At 33.4% G+C, this 21,917-nt stretch overlaps 1 protein-coding gene across 1 annotated transcript in view; it reads left to right on the forward strand.

Moving 5' to 3' along the window:
* Positions 1–21,917, forward strand: part of LOC149410171 (orexin receptor type 2-like) — a 538,676-nt gene that overhangs the window by 432,867 nt on the left and 83,892 nt on the right. Inside the window, exons 2-3 of the mRNA XM_089648681.1 lie at positions 889–1,036; positions 7,280–7,421. Coding sequence (XP_089504807.1) covers positions 889–1,036; positions 7,280–7,421 — 290 coding nt within the window. The remainder of the gene's footprint in view (positions 1–888; positions 1,037–7,279; positions 7,422–21,917) is intronic.

Here is a 21,917-nt window from a genome sequence, read left to right on the forward strand (position 1 = left end):
AAAGCATAAAAATGGTAATACGTGTTATAGTAGGTAACAAGCGATTAACTAGATATTCCTCAATTTGACTTGTTATCGATTTTAATGTCTTAAATATACGTCAACTGCATTAAACAAATTTTTTATACAAATCTAATTTTAAAAAAAAACATCTTACAAGACAATCACACCACCAGAAATATAACCAAACGACAATACAATGTACATAAACTATACTACATCAGCACAAAGACAATTCACCCACCTAGCTTCCAAAACCTTCTTCCTGATATCCTAAAAACCGAAACTTAACTCCATACTTTCAAAACGAACATACATTCTACACTTTAACCTCTTAATCTAACCTCTACACATCTCTCACATTCCTCAATTGGCTGAATTCATTTAAAAAATTATATTGGTTTAATTAAATTACTATTTGTGACACAAAATATTTACTAAATCGGAATTGTATAATTTACTTAATATTATGTATATCATGAAAATCTTCAATACGTAACATTACACAAAAATTTTTATGCAATATAAATTTTCTTTGAAATAAAAAATATTTACCGAGCCGAAACCCCTCATATGAAAATATCTGGAGTTGGTGAATTATTTTCCCATTTGATCTCTGGTAGGTTGACATGTTGTACTTTTATTGTTTTGTATTTATTATGCTTGTATAATGCACTTGCATTATATGGATTGACTAGATGATCATTTGTGGAAAAGTGTGTTGAAGGGTTTAGTTTTTCCTGTGGGGAAGATTTGACTCGGACATAAAGTGGAAAAAAATAAAAAATATATTATATTTAAACAAATTGGGACCCATTTCGGTTCCTTTCAGTACCCCTTTTTGCACCAAAATTGTAATTCTAATAGTATTTATTCTCCTTGTTCCAGGCTGTCTCTGTTACGGTGTCAGTGCTGACTCTGACCTTCATATCCGTGGACCGGTGGTACGCCATCTGCTTCCCACTCAAGTTCAAGTCCACGACAGGCAGAGCCAAAACTGCCATCATCGTCATTTGGCTGCTGTCCCTGGTGTTCAGTAAGTACCAACATATATTTTATTTTAGTAAATAGTTACACCCATCTTCTTACCCTTTTCCTATGTGTTTATCCATCGCTTTGAAAATACATTTCCTGGTATACTTCCGTCCCTTGTCCTTAGTGGGCCCGATCTTTCCTCGCAGTATTTTCAGATGCTCTCAACTTTGTCTGGAGCGGCCCACGAATCATCTTTCCTCTATAATTGCCGCCAGTGATTTATATTTTAAGTTAGTCTTCGAGCTTAATTAGTGCTGTTTTTTAGGAAGAGTAGTTAAATAGCATTATAAATAAATATTTTCCCTTCTCTTAATTGCCGCTTGGGACCAATCATAATCAATTTTTATACAATGCCAATCTGGGAATATTAAATTTAAATTGTATGACATTTAATTCAGTAAATTGAAATAAATTATATTAATATCTGCTGCGTGGGCGAAATAAAAAGTATTAGGCTCAGGCCAAACGAGCGTAATTGTGAGTAGCGTAATTTACGCTGCATTTGGTTTCATTTAAAAGTCCTGTTTTTGCTACACGGCGATGCAAAATGAGTTGACTGCCAACCCACTAGTGTAATTATGCGACTCAATAAACGCAACTCTCAACTCACAAAATTACGCTCGTCTGGCCTCAGCCTTAGGGCCCGTTCCCACTTCCGTTTTCAAATCGGAGGCGGGTCCCGTTTTAAAAACGGATGGCCAATGGCCCTGTTCACACTTCCGTTTTAAAAACGGACCATACTCTACGAAAAAAAATAATTGTCGATTCAACAAAAACATGTTCTTTGCTCATTCTTCAGTAATGGTGCGCAATGGACGACGATGAAGCTCTTGTTGTCATGTTGTACTTATTAAAAAGAAGGAAAAAAGTGAAAAGAAAATTTTGGGTACACCCAATCATAGCCGAATGATTTTCTGTAGGAATTTTCCAATTGTTAATTGGTGAGTTGAGAAGTGATGAACTAAATTTCTTTAATTATTTTAGAATAATAATGATTGGATCATTTATATAGCGCCGTTTTCACCATGATAAATCACCTCAAGGGCGCTTAATGGCTTAAGAGAATGTCTATCATTTCCTTTAACCATCTACTGGAATGAGTTTCAGAGAGCTTAACATATCAAAATACAAAATTGAGAAAGTGCATTTGTCCTGAAGAAAGGCTATCGATATTTCAAAGTAAGAAAACAATAACAACTCAAATATTTTTTATTATGTGTTTATTTAACTAATACGGTCTTCCGTGCATCTCATTAAAGCTTTAAAATTTAAAAAAAGTAAACTTAAAAAAATAAAAATTTTGATGTACAAAAGTTGTGTACACCAAGTGTTTTGTTTTTATTTAGTTGATAAAATATTACCATACTCTTTCTTCGACCAGTGGTATTAAATTTTCGGGATTTATTTCCTTATCCATTATTGTAGTTTTGATTTATTTACTTAAGGCGATGCCATACGTAGTAATGTAAAATCATGTGTTTTTGGTTTGAAAATTTGGTGGCCTAGAAATGTTTTAGAAGCTTTAATTAAATACTGCGAGTAGAATACATCTTGGCCTTTGAAATAATCGAGTATTTTTTAGATAAGTCTTTTTATAAACCCAGAAAAAAATAATGTATAAGGCATATGAAAACTGCTTTAAAGTTCAAAATCTCCTACTAACGAACCCATTTTCGGTTATGATTTTATTGTATAGTGTGGAAAATTAAGTTATTTATGAAATGATCGAAAAAAAATTAAATATTTATGCCTGAACATCCACAAAATAAAACAAAAGGTACTTTTTGGCCATGTTTTTTTCTTGCATAAATCAAAACAGGCGGATGGTGTTAAGCAGGAATTTGAACCTTATCGCCATCTACGTAAGGGTTGTTATTGATAGCGGCTCAATCAGAAATATTACACGACGTAGTGCATCGCATTAACAAAATAACCAAATACAAGCACGCAGCGTGCCTGCTTCCTTGCCACAGGGAGCGGGCGGGGAGGGGTCGGGGTTTGGCGGGGACGGGGACTTTGCCGGAACGACTGGACGACAAGTGTGAACAGCTCCATACAACACTATGAGCGAGCGTGTTCCGACACGATTTGAAAACGGACGCGCTGCGCTGGCGATCCATCCGACAAAAAATGTCGGATCCGTTTTCAAATCGTGTCGGACAAGTGTGAACAGCTCCAAACCTCCACTACAGCCACTAGGGCATCCGTTTTTAAAACGGGACCCGCCTCCGTTTTTAAAACGGAAGTGGGAACAGGCCCTTGAGTTAAGGAAAATGTCAAAATAACTTCTAAAACTAACCGCCAGATGTCACTTGCTGTGATTATTATTTCCGAATTTCGATTTTGTCGCTAATACGTGTTACTGGAACTCGACGAAAATAAGTTATTCAATTAACAAAATTCTCTGAAAGCAAGTAACGGTGACTTCGGTGTTAAATCTACCTTTGAATGCAATTAACGGCCATTCACATAAATAAGTAATAGAAAAATGGAAAAAATAATAACAAGAAAATAAATAAGAAATATGCCATATTTATTGAAAACTTGCAAAGAAGATGTTTTAAAAAAAATAACAAGAGTGACTCTTATAGAAGTTATAATTATTTGTTCATATTTCTCAGAAAACTTCTGGGAGGGGAAAAAAACATAATCGAACTCAATTTCGCATTTAGTTCCGTTGTAAGAATTGGATGATTGTCATAATAAACTTGATGAAATACTTAAAATAATTAAAACTTTCAGATAAGACATGTTTTCGAATTGACTTTTATTTTTAAAATTGTTAATGGTATTATAAACAGCCCCGAATTACTAAGATTCCGTACTCTAACTAGAAATACTCGATCAAATTATTTGTTTTTAATTGCGAGAACAATATGACTAAGTCATTTAAATACTCGCTTTTACCTAAATTGCATGCAGTTGACGATACTTTCTCAGAAAAGGTATATGTGATCAACTGCACGGAATTTATTTACAACAAGTCTATAATAAATCCATATTGATATTAGCTTTTATTATTATTTTGAATGTATTCTATTTATTGGATAACTAACACCTCTGCCATAGGTCACCCCAAGTGGTTCGCTACGTTTGTTGTTTTAGTAGGGTATCCAAGGTTCATCGGGTGAGGTGTGTTCAGGATGCGCCTGCCCACCAGCTGCGTGGCGTGCCAGATCGGGAGAGGCTGGTTTAAGGTGATCTTTTGACTTCTTTAACTGGTCTCTTTTGACCCATCGCCTTGTGCCACAGCGTGGGGATAGATTATTCGTCCGTCTCTCCTGGACACACTAACCCCTAGATTCTTACTTATCCCTCATACCTTTTTCTTTCACATAACATCCTCGTCTTCTTTCATTGAAAGGACCCTCCACACAGCATCCCCAAACATGATATAGGCTATGAAAATTTTTGGAACGATGTTTGAAAAATTTTTGAATATTGCATGGATTTTGTATTTTATGTTTATTTATGACGGTCTGGATTGTAAGCCACAAAGACCATCAGAGAATAAATAATTCCCTATTAAAAAAACGTTGATTACAAAATTCACTCTGCGGGCAGCGTAACAAATTATCATCCAGCCACCAAATACATAAAACAGAGAACACACCGAATATATCACTCGCATTGAGATTAGCAGCAATTCCTTAACCTCAAGGTTGTTCTCCAAATTCGGTAGCGGACGGCAATCAGCACAATAAAACTTGCATTCACACCATGAAATAATGATCTGTCACGACAAGCTCTCAAGCTAGAATTTAGAATCAATTGAATTAACACATTGTAATTCAAAAAGTACTGTCACTTTCTTGTGGCAAAAATATTTAAATCTTTTAGTCGTAAATCAACCAAACAGGAATAGTGGTGCCCTATTTTGTCAAACAACATAATTCAGATGAATCGAACTGCTCAATGCACAGATGACTCAATTCATTTGTCACCTACCTGCAGAGCAAAATATATACAATAACTGACCAGAGATGTCTATCCTGTCCACTATTTTTAATTTTTGTTTTCATAATTTAAGTTAACTAATTTTATGTCTACTGCTTTGTGTAGCGTTCGTTTATATTTTTTTGTTCATACCGTCCCTGCTAAGCTACGGCATATAATCAAAGGCTACGGCGTAACGGCTAGTGTATTTGACAGTTTATTTACGCGAGGGCTTTTCACGTAACAAGATCAATCAAAAGGTTAAAATTACAAATCGACGTCCGTATTTTAGAAATGAAAAATATTAAATATTTTAACACGAACGTATTTAAAGTTGTTTACCGATGATTAGAGACACCCATGCATTAACGATATTTTCGCAAATCAAAGCGATAAATGGTGTTTTTAGCGATAGTAAAAAAGATTTTTTAGTCGCTATAATCTTGTATTGACAGATCGTAGAACGAACATGACACACTCTACTGTAGAAACATGTGCCATGTTGAATTTCAATCAATAATACAATAAACATGTTTCAAGTGATTTTGCTAATTTCATTGTTTTTTTCCCTCTTTCCGACTCATATTCCTTGATGTTATCCATAGACATATGAATATTAGTAGACCTGCCCTAAGTGATTAAAAGCGTATTATCCCCACTCCCCATACCGGTTCCATTGGAACCGGCTGGGCTGGCGTATGGCCTAAAGTGAAATTTGAAAACGTGACGTCATCATTCTTGTGCGAACTATGGTCGAGGCATCATCGGTTCATTTTACGAAATAACACGGCAAAATGTTGACTTGTACTATGAAAACTTGTAAAAATAGATGTGAAAAAGAGAATAAACCCAATTGTCGTATTACATTCCATATATAAGCATTATTTTACTTTATTTTAAGCATATTCACATCGTATAATATAGATCAGTTTTAGAAACATATTATACTATCATATCGAGAAACGTCTGGACGCGAAACACAAAGCTGGTTGGTTGCTGGGAAGTAAATTATGAACATTTATAAAAGTGTCTTAACTAAATACTTAAACGAAATATTCGACTCTGAAAATACAACCGAATTTTTTTGCCGAATTTGGACTTCGCAAATTTGTTCATAACGTGGCGAGTAATTTGCGCTCCCATGTAAAAATGTCTATTCATTCCAAAGCAGATTTTACTTTTAAGAAGTAAATGGTGATATTATAATGCGAGATGCCTATTTACTGTCAGATTGATTTATTGACGAATCACAGTCAGCCTTACGCCCTTCGTTCTTCAACAGTTGATTTTACCCCTCGCCATTATCTTCTCGTCTATTAATTCCTATGTCTGTGATGTTATCCTATTTAGCTATAAACGCTTGAAAACGCAAAATTAAAGCTATTTTTTCAATAATTAATGTCACATTTCTTAAAAATTAAAGCTATGAATGGGTGTCTCTATCGATGATTTTTATCGTGTAAACTGTAATTATCACTTTACACGAAACAAAAAACATATTTAATTAGACAAAGGTATTTTAAAAGTTATTGTCAATTCACTTCTTTCGTTAAATATAAAAATATTTGTGAGGTATAAAATTTACAAACTTTGACAAATGTTTTTCAAATGCTAAATGTCGTTTCATAAAAATATTTCTAAATGTGAAGTTTTTATGGCAAACTTTTATATGCATACATAAAAGGTGCTGTTTTTTTTTCTAACCCAGTTTATTTAGAGCGTACATCACACCGTAATTCAAAATGGAATTACGTGACTTTAATGAGTTCAACAGTTTGACTTTTGTATAGCTATACTGTGAAGAGGGCCGTATGCTGTTCAATTTAAAATCTTCATAATAATATCATAGCACCGCTTTGTTCCAAACCTCAAAAACATGGTCATTTTTGCATTTCGCGTTTAGTTGCTAACTTAACGTTTCTTCATGTCATTGACCCAGTCTGTTTTGAATTCCTTCGAAATTCGGCTACTTCGATTATACGTTACATATTCGATTTAAAATAGTGCTTCAAATGGATGTAACTGCTTTTTTTACATTTTTATTGCGCGACCGATCGATATTTTTTCAAATCAACCAGATTTTTAGCAAAATCCGCGATCTCCGCATCACAATATATTTCTATACATGGAGATCAGGCGTTTTAAGAATATGTCAACTTCTAATACTGTCCTATTACCGCCGGTACACGCAGTATGCATGCCCGTGATTATGAGTAACGTTTTTTACTAACCCGTTCTTACTCTCCCATATTATGTTTTATGAGTAAGACGGTAAAGTTCAATTAAACAAGTACTATGTTTTTTTCAGACACCCCCGAGTTCGTCGTGCTGCAGATAAAGAAGAGCTCCTCGGTACGTTTCGAACTAGACTACTTCACACAGTGCGCTCCTACCTGGTCCACCGAGAGCGATCTCACTTGGCATATCATCAAAGCTGTCATCCTGTACACGTGAGTTATACGACCTCTATTATATTTTACTTCTTCGTTTCTTGCCTCATTTCTATTCCTCATTCAGGGTGTCAAGTGATGTGCTTGACTTACTTTAACTAGTGATTCCTAACATTGTTTGGAGTGAAAAATATAAATACTTTTATTCCTTTCTTATTATCTTCAAGATAAACGAAATTAAGGCGATGCACTACGTCGTGTAGTATTTTAATTTGAGCCGCTATCAATAACAACCCTTACGTAGATGGCGATAAGGTTTAAATTCCCGATTAACACCATCCGCCTGTTTTGATTTATGCAATAAAAAAACATTGTCAAAAAGTGCCTTTTATTTTATTTTGTGGATGTTTAGGCATAAATATTTTTTTTTTTCGATTATTTTATAAATAACTTAATTTGCCACATTATTCAATAAAATCATAACCGAAAATGGGTTCGTAAGTAGGAGATTTTTAACTTTTCTAGGTGACCAAATTTTCAAACCAAAAACATATCATTTTACATTACTACGTATGGCATCGCCTTAAAAAGAATTGTGCTTTTAAAGCTTTGTGTCAATCACAAATAGAGTACTAGATACATAGCGACTCAACTTAGCCCAAAAAAGAGTCATTTAGACCAGTGCTCCGCAACCGGTGTGCCGTGGCACACTGGTGTGCCGTGAGCCGGACACAGGTGTGCCGTGAGCCGGACACAGGTGTGCCGTGAGCCGGACACAGGTGTGCCGTGAGCCGGACACAGGTGTGCCGCGGTCAAATTCAATGTATTTGACATTTTACAATATTTCATTATGTATTTAATACACAATGACAAAATATTTTAACAACCGATATTAAAAATAAAGCACAGTTGATAGCTATTGTACTTTTCGTTGACGAGGACTTTATTTAAGAACATTATTTATTTTGTAAGGAGGTTCCAGAGCGAACTACCGGTGAAGAATTTTTTCAAGTAACCGATGATTTCTTCAAAATATATAATATTAAATGGAGCAATTGCATTGCTGTTTGCACGGATGGCGCTGCGGCAATGACAGGTAGTAAAAAGGGTTTTGTCTCTTGTGTAAAACAAAAAAATCCAACGTTACAATTTACACACTGCTGCATACATCGAGAAGCATCGATGGTCAAAAATTTACCTCAGGAACTTTTGAACACGATGAATGAATGCATTAAAATCTTAAACATAATTAAATCAAGAGCCCCAAACTCGCGAATCTTTGGAATACTCTGTTCAGAAATGGGAGCCGAATATGAATCCTTATTGTTTTATACTGAAATGCGTTGGCTATCCCGAGGCAAAGTTTTGGCTAGATTGTTTGAGCTTCGTCACAAGGTGCGTGAGTTTATTTTAAATCATAATATGCCCGAACTATATCAGCACCTCGATGATAATTACTGGATAGCCAAACTTGCATACATGGCTGATATATTCGAGCTTTTGAATGAACTTAATGACGAACTTTGGCAGAAAGAGTTGCAAAAAGGATGTTTGGAAATGTACCAAAGGATCAACCATAGTACAATTGAAAACAAACAATTAACTGTGGATCTGACCCAACAACATTTAAGTATACTTCAGCACAAATTTGGTCAGTATTTTTATTCCATTAATACGGAACAATACGATTGGATTCGAAATCCTTTTGCAACCAATGCAATAAATTCTACGGAAGCACTGCCTCTGCAAATTCGAGTGAAATTTACAGATTTAAATAATGACATGACATCACATGACATGACTTCACTTCTCCGAAGATCAATTAGATGTTTTCTGGATTTACATTAAAAAAAAATATCCTCACATTTCCGTCAAAGCATTCTTAATACTACTTCCATTTTCAACGACATATTATGTGAGCAAAGTTTTTCAACGCTTGTATTAATTAAAAATGATAAGGGGTCATGCTTAAAAGGTCTTTTTTATTTTTATTTTTTTTTTATTTATTCAAAAAAACGTACTCTGCACATCTCACTAGGGCATTCCTGTATCAAGATGTGCAGCTTTACAATTATATCATTTAAAACAATACATATATGTAAACTTAATATAGTAATAACATTAACATTAGTCTTGACCAACAACTTCGGGTTGCGCTGTCAAAAATCGAGCCGAATATAAAACTTTTGTGTTCATTGAAACAAGCGCAGGTTAATTTAACAATTAATCGCTCATTAATTTATTATTATTTTATAATAATTATTAAGATTGCGTGAAAATAAATATGTTATATTTGGTTCCATGATAACTCAACACAGTGACAATTCAACACACCTTTAAAAAGTGATATAAAGTCATTAGAAACTATGAAAAAAATAATTTAAACCTAACCTAACCTACTTAACCCAGTTATTAAAGTTTTTGTTTCATCACTTTCGATGACTTTATATTTCTTTTTAAAGATGTAATGAATTATCATTGTGATGATTAATCCGGTCACCGTTATATTTATATGTATGTATGTATACTTTTCAAATAAAAAAAACAAGAAGTTATTGTATAATTTGTGCATCAATTTAATATCTATGTATTTTAGCTTTTGGTGTGCCGCGGAATTCTAGGAAGAAATTTGGTGTGTCGTAGGCGAGAAAAGGTTGCGGAGCACTGATTTAGACGATGCACCACATCGTGTAAGATTTGGAATCGGGCCGCTAACAATACTACTCCCTATATAGATGGTTGTTAAGTTTAAATTCCCGCTTACCACCAGCCGCCTGCTTTGATTTAGGTAAGAAAAAAACATCGCCAATAAGTGTGTTTTATTTTATTTTTCGAAGTTCAGGCTCAAATATTTAAATACTTTACGATCATTTTCTAAGGAACTTAATTTACCACATCTATCTACGATATCTGTATAAATAAAAATGTAGTTTTATTGGCCTTATACTTAATTATTTCATAGTACAAGATGTGCTCTACTCGCAGTATTTATTTAAAACATCTGAAATAATTATAAGTGAAACAATTTTCAAAACTAAAAGACGATTTTGCATTACTTGGTAGTGCTTCGCCTTAAGATAGTTCTAAAAGTGCCAGTTCCATCATACGAAATATTCCATCAATTAAATAATAATATGTCTGAAATAACCTAGCTTTTTCCGATAGCGTTAAACAACAAATAAATATTAAATAGTCTCCAACTGACTTTATTAATGGATTAAAGAGAAAAAAATAACAATAACAAATTGTTAATATTTTGATTTTTTCTAATATATCAGTGAATTAGTCATTATAATCGAAATTATCAGCTATAACATGCTTTAAATCACACAAACCACAAATCAAAACAGTCGTATTATGAATATCGCTGGGAAAACGCATCAGTCTGCGCATACGCCAGTCTGCCAAAATGCGAGACATTTTTTATGAGTAATTATTCGAAATAGAAATTGTACAGTATTTGTACAATGTTTTGTGAAGCGATTTATTAATATTTATTAATTATCGCCCTTTGTCGGGGCTTTTAAATATAAATATTACGAAATATACATTATTTATTGTACATAACTGAATTGCTTTATCAATAATATTTTATATTTGTTTAAAGATAAATTGAAGCTGTCCACTGACTTGGTATAGTTGTTTAACTCCATAGTATTCTGGACAAAGAGGAATACATATGGTAGTTAGTCCCGGAATTTCTGACCCTGAAATAAATCCTGACATCTAGTATTACAATGTGGAATCCGAAAGCTTATCAATTATAGCAATAGCGAACCATGAACTAAATCGTTTAGAATTTTATATAGAAATACCAAGGCAGTAAAAATTCTTTAGTCTAACAATTTCAGCATATTCATATAATTTAACAGAGTTTTTCAGTTCAACATAATTGCAGTAATACCCATTTTAAAATTTATAAAACTTAAGAATTTTTTTTTATTCTCTCAACAGCTTGTACACGTATATTATAATGTGGGTTCCAGACAGGAGTGTATTTTGTACTCCATTTGTCTTCTTACATAGGTATAATATAACAATTTAATACATTTTATATTGTTAAAATTTCTGGTTAGCCTAGTTATAAATCCCAAAATTATTGAGGTTGAATGTGGATAATTATTATTGAGTATTTCATTAATTTATTAGTAATTTTCTGAAAATAAAGGTAATTTTTTAAACATTTTATTTTTATGATTTTAAATCGATGACCTCTGTTTTCAGAATCAAGGGTACTGGTGCTTTGTTACTGAATTATTTCAAATGTAGCTATTTTAGATTGTAGACAATCATACGTGACTGTCTGGGAATAATTATTAATTATTATTGTCTAGTTTTACAAAGCAAATAGCGTGGCACGTTGGTAAAGTCAATAAAATTGACAGCATTTTGCGAAAATGCTAAAATACCTTTACAACCCTTGCGTTGGCCTACATGGGCCGGATTCGATGCAGACACGGGTTATAAAATGGAATTATTAATTAAAAATACCAATTTCGGTTGTGATTTCACGTGTCTGTCTGTAACTCCGGTTAAACGTACACTAGAACTTTAGCTTTGAATTTAAGATGGTCCTTTTTCATATCACCCCCGTACAGAAGGGTCTGAAGGAAAATCATCTTTTGGGATGCTGTGAAGGGTCTTTTTTAGGAAAGGAAGGAGATGAAGTTTTGGGAAGGAAAATAGTATGAGGAGTGGGTAAGAATTTAGGGATCAGTAAGTCCAGGAGTGACGGACATATGAATATATCCCTCCCTTTGCGGCGCCAGGCGATGTATCGAGAGATCAGTCGGAGAGGTCAAAGGGTCTTTCCAAATCAGCCTCTCGCGATCTGGAACGCCACGCAGCTGTTGAGTAGGTGCATCGTGAACACACCTCATTCGATGAACCCGGACACCCCTGCTAAATCTCCAAACGTAGTCAACCACTTGGGTTCATCATTTTCAGAACTGAAAGTGTTTGTTTAGAGGTGCAATTAATTACCTAACTATTTTGTAATATTTTTAATATAAAATTATTTTGATTGCGTTTTTAAAAAATTAGTACTGATATGACGAGAGTGAGTACGTCTTTTACGGCAAAATTTCATGTTCTTAATAGAGGTGAGGCGTATTTATCGTACCCAGTAAACGTACCGGGTATTTTTATGCGATACTTTGTACTTGTGACAGATCTCCAAAATACCTTGTTCCAACATACTCATAAGTATTTTATACCGGGACTAAATATTTTTAATTGGTACTTTTACGAGGTATTTTTGATGGATATTTTTGATGGGTATTTTTAGTAGGTATTTTTTATGGGAATTTTTAATAGGTATTTTTGATGGGTATTTTCGATGGGTATTTTTAGTAGGTATTTTTTATGGGTATTCTTAATAGGTATTTTTGATGGGTATTTTTATTAGGTATTTTTGATAGGTATTTTTTATGGGTAGGTATTCTTAATGGGTATTTTTAGTAGGTATTTTTGATAGATATTTTTGATGGGTATTCTTAATAAGTATTTTTGATAGGTATTCTTAATAGATATTTTTGATGGGTATTTTTAGTAGGTTTGTATTTTTGATGGGTATATTCGATGGGTATTTTTGACGGTTATTTTTAGTGGGTACCCCCCCCCCATTGGTTTTCGTAATTATTGTGGGGAATCACATACGAGTTTTTGATTGTGGGGAAATTTTTTTCATTGAATTTCTTCAACAAACCCCCCCCCCCATGGATTTAAAATATTTTGTGGGGAAGTACTCATTTTGAAATTTTTAGTGGGGAATTTTGTTTTACAGAAATTCTCCAACAACCCCTCCCCCAAGGGATTTTAAATAATAAATGGGGAAATCAAGCTCATCAATTTATGGGCAGAAGTTATGCGAGTGCATTAGAATTACGTATTCTGAATCAATCCTCAGGTCGGTAATAAATACTTTTGAGTATTTTGTCACCGGTATTATCTGTATCACCAGGTATTTCTCTGTACCTGTACTCATTGTACCCAGTAACGAAAAGTACTCATAGGATTCACCTCTTGTTCTTAACATATATTCATGACGCTGAGAAAAACTATTTTTAAATTTTTCAAAAAATACCTAATAATACGTTTATATTTGAGACCGGCCGAAAAACTTGTGACATCACAGTAAGTGCCTGGCGGTACTGCGACACTGCTATTGAAATTATGAATTGTACTGAATCATCTCTCGTGGGACGTCACGATAAACCACTTTGAAAGGTCGTTATAAGTCATTTTAGAAATACCGAAAAACTGTCGTTATTAAATCCACCATTGCTTACGTTTTACCAAAATCACTTTCAAAAGACGTTATAAGTCATTTTAGATATAACGAAAAACTGTTGTTATTAAATCCACCATTGCTTACGTTTTACCAAAATCACTTTGAAAGGTCGTTATAAGTCATTTTGGAAATATCGAAAAACTGTCGTTATTAAATCTTCTAATTTATTACGATACTGCTCTCGTATAATCTAATATATAGAGACCGGATTATATGCATTTGCATATTTGCATATGCAAATGCATATTTAGACCCTTTTCAGCGGTAGTTGCATATTTTAGCAAATAATTTGAGATCTTGCATATTTACGCTTGATATCGTTCAGATGCCTCACATAGCGACACTATAGACGTCAGATAGCAAGGCGCGCGGCCAGCGAAGCTGAGCGAAGAACGGATAACTGATCTTACTGATCGCTACGGCCGGCGGCCGGAGTGGGGGGGAACTTCTCTCATCTTCGCCTGCGCTCGCGCCTACTCGGCTTAATTCGGCTAATTGCCGAAAACAATTCATTCATTCGTATGAGGGGTGATTTGGTATATTTTTATGGTAATTCAGTGAAATGCGAATTTTGTTTTTGACTGGTCGCACGCGCTGTTCTTTAGAGTTTCGTCTAGTGTTTTGTTTGTTTGCACAAAGTTGTACATTGTGAAAGTGAACCATGCCCCCTGATAAAAAGTGCCCATACGTGGATAGCTGAATATCCTGGAATATTTACATACGACGGAAAAGTTTTATACTGCCGAGTTTGCGAGAAAAACATTTCTAGCACAAAAAAGTTCCAAATAGACCAGCATGTCAAAACCAGTGTTCATATCGCAGGAGTGCAGAAGAAGGGCCCACGACAACAAGTTTTTACAGTGGCAAGTAGCAGTAACAGTGAAGTAACCTCCAAAGGTAAACAACAAAATCACTTTAGCATAGATCTATGTGAAGCATTTCTTGCAAGCAATATCCCTCTATACAAACTGACAAATCCTGCCTTCAAGGATTTTCTCAGAAAATATTGCATAAATCAAAATATACCGGATGAATCTACTTTACGTAAAACTTACATACCATCAATTTATCTACATGTGCTGGAAGAAATACGCAATGAACTCAAGGATAACATCGTATGGATTTCAGCTGACGAAACCACCGACACTTGCGGCCGTTACATTGCAAATTTGATTGTTGGTGCATTAAAACTTGAACCTTCACCTTCCTATTTGGTGGCCTGCAGAGAACTTGAAAAGGCAAATCATTCTACGATCGCCAGATTTGTGAATGAGGGTATAAAAAAAATATTTACTGAATCTTCTGCGGATGAAAATGTTTATGTGTTGCTCTCAGATGCTGCCCCCTATATGATCAAAGCAGGCAAAGCCCTCCAAGTATTTTATCCCAATTTGATTCATGTGACGTGTTTTGCTCACGGAATTCACAGACTCGCCGAAGAAGTGAGATCCACGTTTGCGAATGTAAATAACCTGATTTCATCAGCAAAGAAAGTGTTTCTTAAGGCGCCTGCTCGTATAAAGGCCTACAAAGAAAAACTGCCAAATATCCCTTTACTTTCTGAGCCAGTAATAACACGTTGGGGTACATGGATCGAAGCTGCGATGTTTTACCATGAACATTTTGAAGCCATCAAGGGTGTTATCAATGACTTCGATAGTGCAGAGGCTTTGGCAGTTTTCCAGTCCAAAGAATCGTTTGACGACGCCAGTATTAAAAAAAACCTAGCTATGATTACCACTCATTTCGCCTACATACCTGCAAGTATAAAAACGCTTGAAACTCATGGATTGGCGTTGAATGCATCTATTCAGGTTATGAAGGAAATTCGCATTATGAATTCCTCGTTGCCAAAGCTATTTCCGAGTAAACTCGAAGAAAAATTTTGAAAACATACTGAATAATAACCCAGGGTTTGAACCTTTGTGCCAAATTGATAACTTCATCAACGGGGCAGGTGAAATTTTGCCCGGAACAATAAGTTCAAAAATCGCACCCAAATTTAAATTCTGTCCAGCCACATCAGTAGACGTAGAACGTTCCTTTTCCGCTTACAAAAATATATTAAGCAATCGTAGACACAATTTGTCTACAGAACATTTAGAACAGTACTTAGTCATATACGTTTTTAAAGGTAAATTCTAAATTTTATTGTTAAATACATTTTATAATTGATATTTTCGAAAATATAATTGTTATCCTTGAGAACTAATAGCTTACTAAAATAAAAAAAAATATGTAAGAATACAACTTCCTGTATTATTTCATGTTGCATATTTTGACCCTTTTTATGGATTTTCGTGCATATTTTAGCTATTTTTATTGCATATTTGCATGCATATTTTAGGCTATTTTTGTTGCATATAATCCGGTCTCTACTAATATATATAACGTACTTCCCGATCTTTATCCTTGTCCCCTCCCTACTTATTTCATCATAATAACATATCCCATATTGAGGATTCCACAGTTCAATTTGCTCCGGGCGAACCCAACAAAAATATTTCCAATTAATAAATAACTAAATAAAGGAAAGGCCTGAAAATAGTCACAGGGATTTCATTTTGCTTGCTGACTGAGCAAGCAAAATTATTGAGCAAAGACATTATTGACTGAGCATTGCGAACTCCTAGTTGAACTTCACCATTTAGCATATCATCACTCTGTAAATTTGTTTGTTACATTTCGTTTCTAAAATAAATGCTGACCGTTATTCAAATTTTAAATGAACACTAATTAATTATTTATTTTTTTACAAATCTTTTTTGATATCTGAGGAAATTTTGATTTTAATTTATGAAAAAAAAAACTTATACCGTACTAAAAAATCTTTCTTTATTTCTAAAAATCTTAGATCCAAGTTTCAATTAACAATTATTGAGTAAAAATCTTAGATCCGAGTTGCAGTTTACAATTATTGAGTAAAAATCAGAGATCCAAGTTTCAATTCACAATTATTAGGTAAAAAAATATTTAGTTTTTTAAATTTACAAGTTACAGTTAACAATTATTGAGTAAAAATCTTAGATCCAAGTTTCACTTAAGAATTATTGAGTAAAAATCTTAGATCCAAGTTGCACTTAACAATTATTGAGTAAAAATCTTAGATCCAAGTTTCACTTAACAATTATTGAGTAAAAATCTTAGATCCAAGTTTCACTTAACAATTATTGAGTAAAAATCTTAGATCCATGTTTTAGTCCATAATTATAGAGTTAGCAAATTAAAATGTTGTCATCGCTTTAAATGGCTTTTGTTTAGTTTATTGAGTAGATCTGACTAGCCAGGTCTAACTATTTATATGATGGAGGTACACGTTCATTTTCCTTATACCGGGAAAGTTGTGGAGCCCCTTCTTTGTCTCTCAATATTGAAGGACGAATATAAAAAAGATTTTTTGGTTTTTCAATTCTCTGAAGTACTTTTTCCCAGTAGTATCTACTAAAAGCAAGCAACAAAACAAGTGAATATTTTCGAGCATTCCAGATTTTTCTAAAAATATTCCTTATCTTTATCGTTATAAAATCCTCTCTGAAAACGGGAGTACACCTTTATCCGGTGAATATTTATATTTACCAATCATTTTGCATTTTAAAAGCTTTCCTGTACACTTACTACCTTTCAACTTTGTTGTCTCTGGATCCTGTTGTTACCGGCTGAGACAATAAAGCTGACGTACCTAAAAAGTCTTCGCTTCTATTATGGATAAGGTTTGTTTGTCTACACATTAAAATGCTTTCAAAATAGGATGAAATTTCAATATTGCTTGCGATATTTTGCTATGAAATTTTGACGGGTGACAATTGAATCGATCTAAGCAGATTAAAACTTTTTGAAATTTCAATTTCAATCATGTTTTAAACAAAGAGAGATTTGAAAAATTCACGTAACTTATTTTTAAATATTATCTACAAAGACTAAATAAAGTTTTCTGTCCCCGTGAAATGTGAAAACAGGTTCAATGAACTCAAATTTTCTTTGAATTTAAGTGTCATTTACAAATTGGAACTGCTCTTGTAAAGAAATAATCAAATTTACTTTGAATTTAAGTGTCATTTTCAAAATTGGAACTGCTTGTAAGAAGAATATGTAATTCAATTTCTGTCGTCTGTGTGTTGTTGTTTGTCCCAGTGAAATGTGAAATCTTGTTTAATTAACTCAAATTTGCTTTGAATTTAAGTGTCATTTTCAAAATAAGAACTGCTTATGCGAAAAATAATTCAGACAAACAGTAAAGTAGGTACCTATCTAAAATAAACTATTTTAACAGGAATTTGTTTTTTTTTTCACTAAATTGGAATATAAAAATTTCAGAATTGGTATTATAATATCCCATGATTTGTCACGCTATTTTTTTCTTAACATTCAATTTTATTTATCTTTTTATTTACAACAGGTAATATTGCAATAGTTAAAATGAGGCATGATAAACAAAACAAATATCATTTACTTAATTTAAGTTTTTATGTGCCAAAGATTAACGATAAGTTAATTATTTGATTTAATAATTAATTAAATAAAATAATTTGTTTTATTTTGATGATAAAATCGAAAGTAATTTTTTTTATTTTTTATTTAAATACCACACAAGACTCCTAACTGCTCCCAGCTGACCGGAGCTAGGGTAACTATGGCTTCCACAATTTGCGAATATTGTGATACTGACAGGAGAAGGGAGGGAAAGGTTATGGGAAGAAGAAGATTGGGCACTACTTGGTGTGATGTATAGTAATAAGTTGAATATTTAAGCGATAGATGGCGCTAGTCATAAAGCTTACTCCAGAGTCCGACAGATGTCGCTAGAGTGTAGCAATTGCCTGTGGGATGTTATTGACAGGCAACAAGCTTCTCGAACCAGAGAATTACCAACCCTTGGGTAATGAACAGTGTAGTTAAATCCAGATCTATTTGTTGTAACGTAAATAAACACAATTATAAGTAGAACCTTTTACTTTTTACCAAAGTGTTTCTAATCCTTAAATCTGCTAAGTAAGACAGATATAACAATTGGCGCAGCCGGTAGGCTCTATATACATCACACTTGGCTATCCAAATCCTATAACATAACACGACTAAAGCTATTTCAAGGAACTCTTTAAATATAAATGGTGGTTTTTCACAATAGCAGTACTATTTTTTTATTTATTTATTAACGTCCTATTGGATCCCAACACTATAACGTAAATAAAAAGAGATTTTAAAAAATAATGCATATTTTACAATACACTTGCAAACAACTTACACTTTTACAAACTTTGAAATTTATTTGCGAGGGCTGAAAAATTTAAAATTAAAATGGTATTGCTAATACTATGCATAGATTATGATAACTCGTTATTTACACATTAACTAAAAAGTGCTGAACTATTTTGCCTAAGAACGTGTCGAGATTTAAATCGCAAATATCAGCGACGTCTATTGGCTTATCGCCCAGTCTATGAATTTTCTCCATATGAGAATTAAACACTATGTTATTGTTGTTAAATAATATATTCGATCTACAGTGGGTTACCAAATTGATAGCGACAGTTCCAATATTTCGTGATTTTTTTATGTTTACGTTGTCTATATATCTAAATAACTTCGATATGATACCTATTCCTTCGTTATTTTTTCTGCTGGTATCACCACTGACACTTTTAAGAAGTGGAAACACTCACTATGTGCCACATCCCTCGAAAATTTAAGGTTTTTCCACGTGGCCAATACTTTATTGAAATCGCGTGGTTGAAGTTCTGGTAAATAAATATACATTATTATTATTTTAAAGATTTTTAATCGCTAAGATTTATAAAAAGCGTGAATAATTTTTGATTATATAATAATTTTGTAACTCTTTTTTCTGTGCGATAATGTTTTTAAATAATTCAACATCAAATAATAAACGCACATTAAGAACAAATACGGTGTTTAAACATTTCACATTCAATGTCCTTGTTAATAAATAATAAAACTGCAACTAAAAATCATAAAAATCTTTCTTTTATGAACGCAAAGTAATAAAAACGCATTTTTTGTGGGTGTTTCTATTAATTTGGCAACACACTGTAGTATGTTTTGAAGGTATATGCAGTGACAGTAAAATTATAGCTTCATGACAGTCAAATCTTAAATTAACAATTTTATATACTAAAAGGAGAAAATACTGAGAGTACATTTTAGTACAGATAAACAATTTATTTGTATCTGTCTGCTACCAAGGAGTCAATGCATCTAATTAGCAACATCATTTGTCTTTTTAAATCTGGATAAAAGAAATAATTCTGTTCAAATTCGATTTGGTGCGAACCGTTTCTCGTCCGACGTATTGCAGAAGGTTCGAATAAAATAAACACGATTTAATTTCTGTCAGCCGTTTGTAGACCCACCTGGCAACCTTTCTTGACCTGGTATAAAAGGGGAAGGGATAGATGGCGTCAAAGTATATTCAGGCTGTAAAATAAAGCGTTCAAGAAATAATATTTCAATATTACGGGTACAAGGCTTGGAAATTGGAACGTCAGAAACAAAGAGGCGGGCTAGAAGATAAATGATTGGAAGAAGCAAAGTATTTCTGGGTGCGAATTTTATTTTATTTTTTGCACCCGAGACAAAGGTTGAAATTAATTTATTTTATTATTTTTTTTACCCATTTTAACCTGAAGTACATTGTTTATATATATTTCTAATTTTTTATTCAACTTTGGAAAAGAAAATTCGAGTGAAATGGAAATTCATTGTTAATACAAATTTATAAACTCGAATAACTTGTACGATTCCTTCGGAAAACAATATTTTTTTAAATAACTTAATGAGTGAAACCTCATATTATAATCTTAAGAACTAGCAGTTAAAAACCCGCTCCACGGGTTTTTTTCTGCTAGGCCCTGTTTAAGTGATCAGTTTACCTATAATAACCCAAACTAACCTATCATTTTATTATGCATATAAGTACATGTCAGATTAGAGATTTGTTGGCTAATTTTACAATCAACGAAGCGTTTCTATCTTCCGATTGTCTTTCATGTTTTTTATTGGGTTGGCAGTGCCTATACTTCCTACCAACAAACGTGTATTATGCGCGAGCTTCATATCGGTTTTCTGTCAAAATTGTGCAAAATTATTATTTACGTAAATAATATAAAATATCAATATTTTTTTAAATTCTAAATGCAAACAGTTGTTTTTGTTGTCATTAAGTTGAATCAGATGTTTGTTTTATTTTTAAAGCGTATTAAGACGGTAATTGCACATAAAGAATAACCGTTGTTTGAATAAATGAAATTGTACGTATTTGTTATGGATTATTTCAAATGAAACACTATTATCCGCTATTATGCCGCCAGAGGTGCGCTCTGTCGGCCAATAGGGGAACTACTCCAGTGGCAGAAAGATTTGAATTTGACCAATCAGAGGGTCGAAACCGTCCAGACGTTAGCGTAATAATACTATCAGATGGGCTGTTTCACAGAATTTGAACAATTCATCAAATGTCAACTTCATTTTCGGGTTCTGTGAAAGTCCTATTCGACTTCTGTTTTTATATCATCGTTTACTAGTTGCTTGGCAGAACTGAAAAAATAACAGAAAAAATCTTGAAAATTAACTTTGAATTTTGAAGATTCGTTCTAATTCTTTGAAACAACCCGTCCTTAATCATCGAAGTCAATACTATTATTATTTGTTTTTGGGGTGTTATGCCGTGTTGAGCTAACTCGTTCTTTAATGTTTAAGATAAAGAAAAACGGGACCTTAGGAAATTAAATAATTTTTGTATAACGGTTTGAAAATTTTATAAAACGTTTTTTTACTATAAAAATAGCTGTTAGTATCAGATTTTATTTTTCTTTTCGATAAATTAGTAACTTCCTGGGATATCCCTCTGTAAACATTTGAGTGTTTAGTAAAACGTTCATTAGGTAAAATTAAAATAAACTCCACGGTATGATCGATTTTCTAAGCTCGCTACGTCAAAGTCGACCGTAGGTCCGTTCATTACGCCGGGGGGGCGCGCTGAATATTGTTTTTAGACGACTTCATCACTTATGTCGTTAACATTCCCACCTTATTTTAGAGATTTGATAAGGCAAATTGAACCGCAAGTATGTCCAATACACCAGTGCCGCGCGTCGCATATTTTCGTGCACGGCTGCTTCACTTACGTCATCAAGATTATGGCTTTATTTTAGGGTATTGTCTCGTCTTAATACAATGTATTATCACAAAAAAGCTAAAGAAATCACACATAACACTTTTTTAAATAAATTTCGGTTGCTAACTTTTGT

The sequence above is a fragment of the Hesperophylax consimilis genome, chromosome 28 (assembly GCF_061612785.1).
Source record: "Hesperophylax consimilis isolate HC1 chromosome 28, BYU_Hcon_1.0, whole genome shotgun sequence".
Taxonomy (NCBI): domain Eukaryota; kingdom Metazoa; phylum Arthropoda; class Insecta; order Trichoptera; family Limnephilidae; genus Hesperophylax; species Hesperophylax consimilis.